Source organism: Taurulus bubalis, assembly GCF_910589615.1.
Source record: "Taurulus bubalis genome assembly, chromosome: 4".
Lineage (NCBI taxonomy): Eukaryota > Metazoa > Chordata > Actinopteri > Perciformes > Cottidae > Taurulus > Taurulus bubalis.
Genome location: NC_136592.1, coordinates 31,863,186 through 31,869,185, shown reverse-complemented (window position 1 = coordinate 31,869,185; position 6,000 = coordinate 31,863,186). Strand labels below are relative to the sequence as shown.

The 6,000-nt window shown below is 44.0% G+C and overlaps 1 protein-coding gene across 1 annotated transcript in view; it reads left to right on the top strand.

Moving 5' to 3' along the window:
• Positions 1-1,430: 1,430 nt before the first annotated feature.
• Positions 1,431-6,000, top strand: part of sntg2 (syntrophin, gamma 2) — a gene marked incomplete at both ends in the record, with an annotated part of 75,802 nt that continues 71,232 nt past the window's right edge. The window contains one exon of the mRNA XM_079216839.1: positions 1,431-1,499. Coding sequence (XP_079072965.1) covers positions 1,431-1,499 — 69 coding nt within the window. The remainder of the gene's footprint in view (positions 1,500-6,000) is intronic.

The following is a 6,000-nucleotide window of genomic DNA, read 5'->3' as shown; positions in this document are numbered from 1 at the left end:
ATGAGCTGCTGTATTTAAATCATTCCAATACGTTTTGCTACATAACTTTATGTTTTTCTTGCCTCCTCTTACGCCGAGGCTGTGATTTTTAATTTTTTTTTACCTTCTTGCTCTGCCTCTAGAAGTGTTTACCCGACTAAAACTCAAGGCTGCAGACTGAAATCCACAGGGACTGCGATATCTGCCAACAATAAGTTGGTGGGGGATCAATTTAGCCTGAAAATCCTGCAACAGCGTTCACGCGCCATCTCATCAGATTCTCGCGGAGGAATATCGAGTGCGACGCCTGTCATCGAAGTGCCAAAGCGTCGCTAACAGTCCCACCTTCTCCAATCCTCTGATGATACCTTTTCATGCTCTCGGTGACAGCGCTGTGCTGTAATAGCACGCCGTCCATCAGCGTTAGACCCTCCCAGGTGCACACACAGGGCCCTAATCCTGATCATTTAAAAAAATATAAAACGTTGAGCAGAAGTCTGTCACAGATTACAGACTTGCAATCACACAAAGTAAAACCAGCTCTCAGGTGCTGTGCGCACTTGGGCGTTGGAGAGCCTCTACCTCTATTGCTCCTGACAGAGTGATGGTTATTGGAAAACATCTGCCGCCCAGGGGCCAGAACCAAATCATCATCTCTGACCCATCTCCTCCCCTCCGGGCAAATGAGCAAGGGCAAGTCATTTGGGCCGGTGTCCATGAAGGTTTGACATGCTGGGGGGAGCTGGCACAGAGCTCTGGCTCTATTGATTTACATGCTGTTGTTTTTTTATCTCTGTGGTGCTTTTTTTGTTTTTTTATATATGCCAGGGCAGAATCCAAGACAAATTGCACTGATTGATTGTGACACAGCCAGACACCATATATATATATATATATATATATATATATATATATATATATATATATATATATATATATATATATATATATATATATATACACACACACACACACATACACATACACACACCCTTGATTTATGCGGATTTAACCGGCGCAATGAGCTCGGGATGCGTAAACAAGGAGCGGGTTAATGTCCTGTGGGCTGACCGTGGGTTTGACGCAGGAATGGTTAACAGGACAGCAGCAGGTGGAGACATGCAGACCGACGAGCAGCAGCAGCGGAGCCACTGCGCGCCGAGCCGCGGAGGAGAGAAGCGACCACTGCCCGTCACCTACGTGCCCCGTGCAGCAGGCAACGTTGTTTTGATTGCAGGATTTAGGCACCTTTATCTTTATATATAGATATTTATTTTGTTTAAAGAAAAGAAGAAAAAAGGCCGATAGAGCTCACAGGCATGGTTCCTCCGTCCGCCTCTGTCGTCGAACGGGACGCCGGTGAATGACGCGTCACCTGCCGGGTGGAGGACTTGAGCAACTCTCGTCGAAGTCAGTGGACAGAGAACCAGCGTGTTTCTGTCTAATGGGAAATGAATGTGACCGGGAAGCAGCAACCTGAGCTGACCGAGCGACCCGCCAGCCTTTTGGTTCCAACTTCGGCAAGTACAAACGTGTTCATGTGGAGGGAATAGCGTCAACTCGGACCCCGGTGCGGGGTAGAGGCGGCAGGTACAAAGGGCATGCACCTGGAGGGGGAGGGGGCACCAGACTACCTGGAGAACCCCGACTCTTAAGTGCGTCGCTGCTTTTAAATACTTGTCGTTGGCGAGAGGGCTTTGATATGAAACTCTTCCCCACACACATGGCAGCATCGCCACATTTCGGTGATAATGTAGCGGAAAGTGTGGCGCTCCTGCTCGGGCAAACGTCTTAACTTTTACCACTAAAGGTTCCACGGTAAACGTTACTCCTCCATGCAAACGCCGCAGGTCACCCAGGGCGGGAACGACTTCTGCGTGCGTTGCTGGCACGTTTTAAAACGCATTTAATTGAAATACGGCAGTGCCTGCTTTTATTATTTAACATTGCGTTTATGCCGAATTCACCGGAGGACTATGCCCACCGACCACAGTGCCTCTTCCCTGCAGTGCGAGACGTGTAAGTGGACCCATAAGCAGGTGACACGTTAAACTACCGGATATGTAAGCGCATGCCGGTGTGACGTTCCTTCGGATGAAACGGTGCGTTTTCTATCCGCTGTGGGTTGACAGGTTACAGCAGGTGTGCTTTACAGACGCTCAAACACTGTAACATTGTGACTTAGCATTTTGTTGAGAGATTTGTTTGATTGCCATGTCGCCTATTCCTCCAGATATAGCCTGTAATCAGCATCCAGATGAATGCACGCCTGGTTGAGCATCAGTTATGTCATGCCTGGTACCATTATTTTATTTTGTCAGACACAGACGTGTATGGAGCCGAGCTTCCTTTCCTCAAGGCTTCATATTTAATTGGGCATTGTGGTTTAGGCTACTTGAACCAGCACATAAATAATTATTCTTTATTTTAAAAACAGCGGTTCATATTCTGTGAGTGGTCTGTTAAAAGCAACACAAACAACACTGATTAAACATTGCTTATGTCTAAAATCGAACCAATCATAATCTAATCAGAAAGGGTAAAAAGGATATTTCAGTTTTTACATATCATTTTTTTTTTATTACATTTTTTAAAATGAAAAGTTGGGAATTCATGCTCTCATCCTCTTCATGGCTAAACATGACACACCGTGGTAGCCGGTCTTCCTGCACCGGACACATGGCACCTTTCATTTCCTTCTTTTGTGGGGCACTTTCTGGTCACCGAGCATTCGCTTTTAAAACCGGATACCTGAGCCTCGAGGGACACACGTCTGCAGCTTAATCCCGCTGGTGGAGGGTGGCCAAATGTCCCTCTCTCCACTTACCACAGAGTGATGGCTAAAATGACACGGCACGCAGCGAGTTTCCCGTTGAAACAGGCTCTCCCACAAATGCAGTAATGCCTGCAATGCTCTCGCTCCATCGTGCATATTTCTGATCTCCTTGCAGGTTAACGCGCAGACTTGATTGTGCTTCAACAGGAAGTGAACTCAAGATTGCGCTGGCCCTCAAACAGTTATTCTAAAGCCGTCAAATCGAATTCGGCGAACCTAAAACAGCTCGCCGTTGGCTTTTTTAAACGTGCCGATGACTCATCGGAGGCTTGTGTTGAGCCTGTTTTGGTGTTTGAAGGCTGTTTCGGCAGTCGTCTAGATCAGGGATATTCAACCAGTGTGCCGTGAGAGATCGTCAGGTGTGCCGTGGGAAAATGTCCAATTTCACTTAATTGGTCCAAAAGAATATTATTTAGATGCCGCAAATCATTTTCCATTGTTGAGCGTCTGAGCCTGCAATAGCCTAGTAATAAATACTCTTCCATGCAAGTAGGTAGCACAATAATTAGCTACCAAATGTGCTGTATTATGCTGCTATTATGTGACATTTTGTAACTTTTTTGGGGGATTTTTTGGGACGGTCCAAACACGAGCAGGACGGCTGGTGTCCACAGCGAGTCTGGGTGTGTGTTCGGTGTGCAGGTCAGGGTGTGTTGGCGGCGCTTGCAGGATGTTTAGGTCGACCTACTTTCTTTCGTGTAAATTGGTTGCAAGCCGACATCTGGAGCTGTCTGCACCAGCTGCCTGAGTTCAAACCTGTTGACGATATAGAAATGGCATTTCAAAATTGTATTTGCATTTCACCCAACTTTTCATTTAGTTTGATGGGTACGAATTATTTTGGCAACTTTTCGTACCGTTTGGGCGTCGTCCGCTGACACAAAGTAAAACCGCATTCTTCCTCCCATAAGCTCAGCTCCATGACCGATGACCATCAGAACCAGAGAAGTTGAAACTTTTTTCCTATTCCATGTATTTCTTTGTCATAGATGCAGGACATGTAAAAGCTTCAGTTCATCTGAACGGTTTATCTAATAGACTTGTTTTAGCTCCTTTTACGGCTTCTATTTAACAATTTGCATTAATGCAACTGCAGATTTGAGTGTGTGTGTGTGTGTGTGTGTGTGTGTGTGTGTGTGTGTGTGTGTGTGTGTGTGTGTGTGTGTGTGTGTGTGTGTGTGTGTGTGTGTCCAAAATTACGCTACTCAGTGACGATTAGGATGGTTGCAAGGTTGTCGGTCCAATCTGGCAAAACTGGATTCAACTCTTATTTTTATTTATTTAGTGACGATCCGTATGTTAAAATCTTGTGTTTCTGCAAGTTTGATCTTCGGATGCAACTCAAGCTAATTTAAAAATGTGTTTCCTATAGTTTGGTGCAGGGATGAAATATTTTTGTTAGCGTCGCACTGGTTCTCTCGACAAAAAGCCCAATGGGGTTTTTTCATTGGATTTTGGATTATTGGAGGAAAAAAACTCTGCTGCAAACACAAATTTATGATACTTGCACGTTTTTGTTCAGGAAGATAACCTTCACGAAAACCGCTGTTGTGATTTTTGAAGCGTGAACGCAATCGACAGAAGTAAAAAGCCGACGTTGGGCTGTCGCAAAGACGGACCGCGGTCACCGCCTATTTTAAGACGCGCCAAAGCTTCAAAACTCAAGGAAGGGAATCTGCAGAGAAGTAAGCGTGACAACTTCCTCTGAGCAAATATGCATAACTATACTGACACTAAAATGCTCACAATGATGGATAACTATTCTCACGCTGCCTTGCAGGATTGCACTGGCTGTTGGTGTAATTATTCCGTTGGTCAATATAACCTTTACAGAGGGAACAAGCGTCAAGGACTGGGATAAAATAATGTGACATGCATGTCATATAAAATGTCCAAACCTCCCTGTGGTCTCACGCCTGACGGTCTCTTGGCAAGAGCTGCAGAGACATAATTATACCCCAGTGGAGTGTGAAAGTCGACGCTTTTGTATTCAGGAAGTCAATCATATTTTAACCAAATCACTTCTGCTGGAGCATGAACACGATTTCCCTTTTATAACATTTTCATTTTCCCGGAGACAGTCAGGTAATTGGAAATGACACAAAACAATCAGACCTTATTATTGTCAAATATATAAAAAACGTCAGTTTCCCCCAAAAAAGTAAAGTCATACGTCTCTTTCAGTGTCTGAACAATATTCAATTTTAGTCCCCATCATTGGAGTCAGTCCTTCAAAAATGAACGCCGTAATTTAATGACCTAGATTAAGAATGGAAGCACGTCGCTTTTCCTCCTTTTGCTATTATACATGTTTCTGCACACAACATGATATACACGACATACAGCATGCATATCTAGATATCTTTTCCTGTCAGAGTTTTATCTTTGAAGGCATGTGAACTAATGACAGGAACTCGAGGAACCCGTGTGGAATGGGCCAAAGGGCAGACTCCAGTGTTACATCATAAATTAGTCTCTTTTTTTTCTAAAGCTCATAATTAGTCCCTGTAGGAAGTGCAACGTTACATATATAGTACAGTGTTATGCACGCTCACATTTCATAAATCAGCCAACGACAAAAGCAGGCTGTAATTAAAGCCTTAATTAGGTGGCGTTTTCAATTTTTAAAGTGTCGAGAGGATATGTTGTCATAAATCCTGATGTGTGGAAACAAGTTGCGCCGTCACTGATCCAAACCTTTCTTGAAATGTTTCCCCAGTAAATAAGAGGAAAGTCGTCCTCTGCATTATTAATACCCACAGCGTTTCATTAGCATTCTTATTTAGATTTGAGGCAGGGAACTTATGCATTTTAATGTCCCCGTTCATTTCCAAGTGAGATTCAAAGAAATCTACCTTGCCTCTTTACCAGCGGAAGTGGCTGTTCTTCCCACTTATGATTAAAAAAAGAAAGAAAGAAGAAAAGCACAAAAAAAGGCAATGGTTTATTTTTTCGTCCTTGAAAAGGGAATAAACGAATGTCGGAAATATTCACAGATTGTCCCAGATTGGTTCCTCAAAAAGCTACAGTCGCCCCAAATGACTCCTCCCACAGCGCCAGACATAAAAACACCCAATCCCTCACACATGTTCCTGCATTGATGGTGATTGTGCTTGTCTGTTTGTATTGTTTTTATAATAGCGAGGGGGGAAAGAAAACACAAGCATTACACTCTAATATAAAAA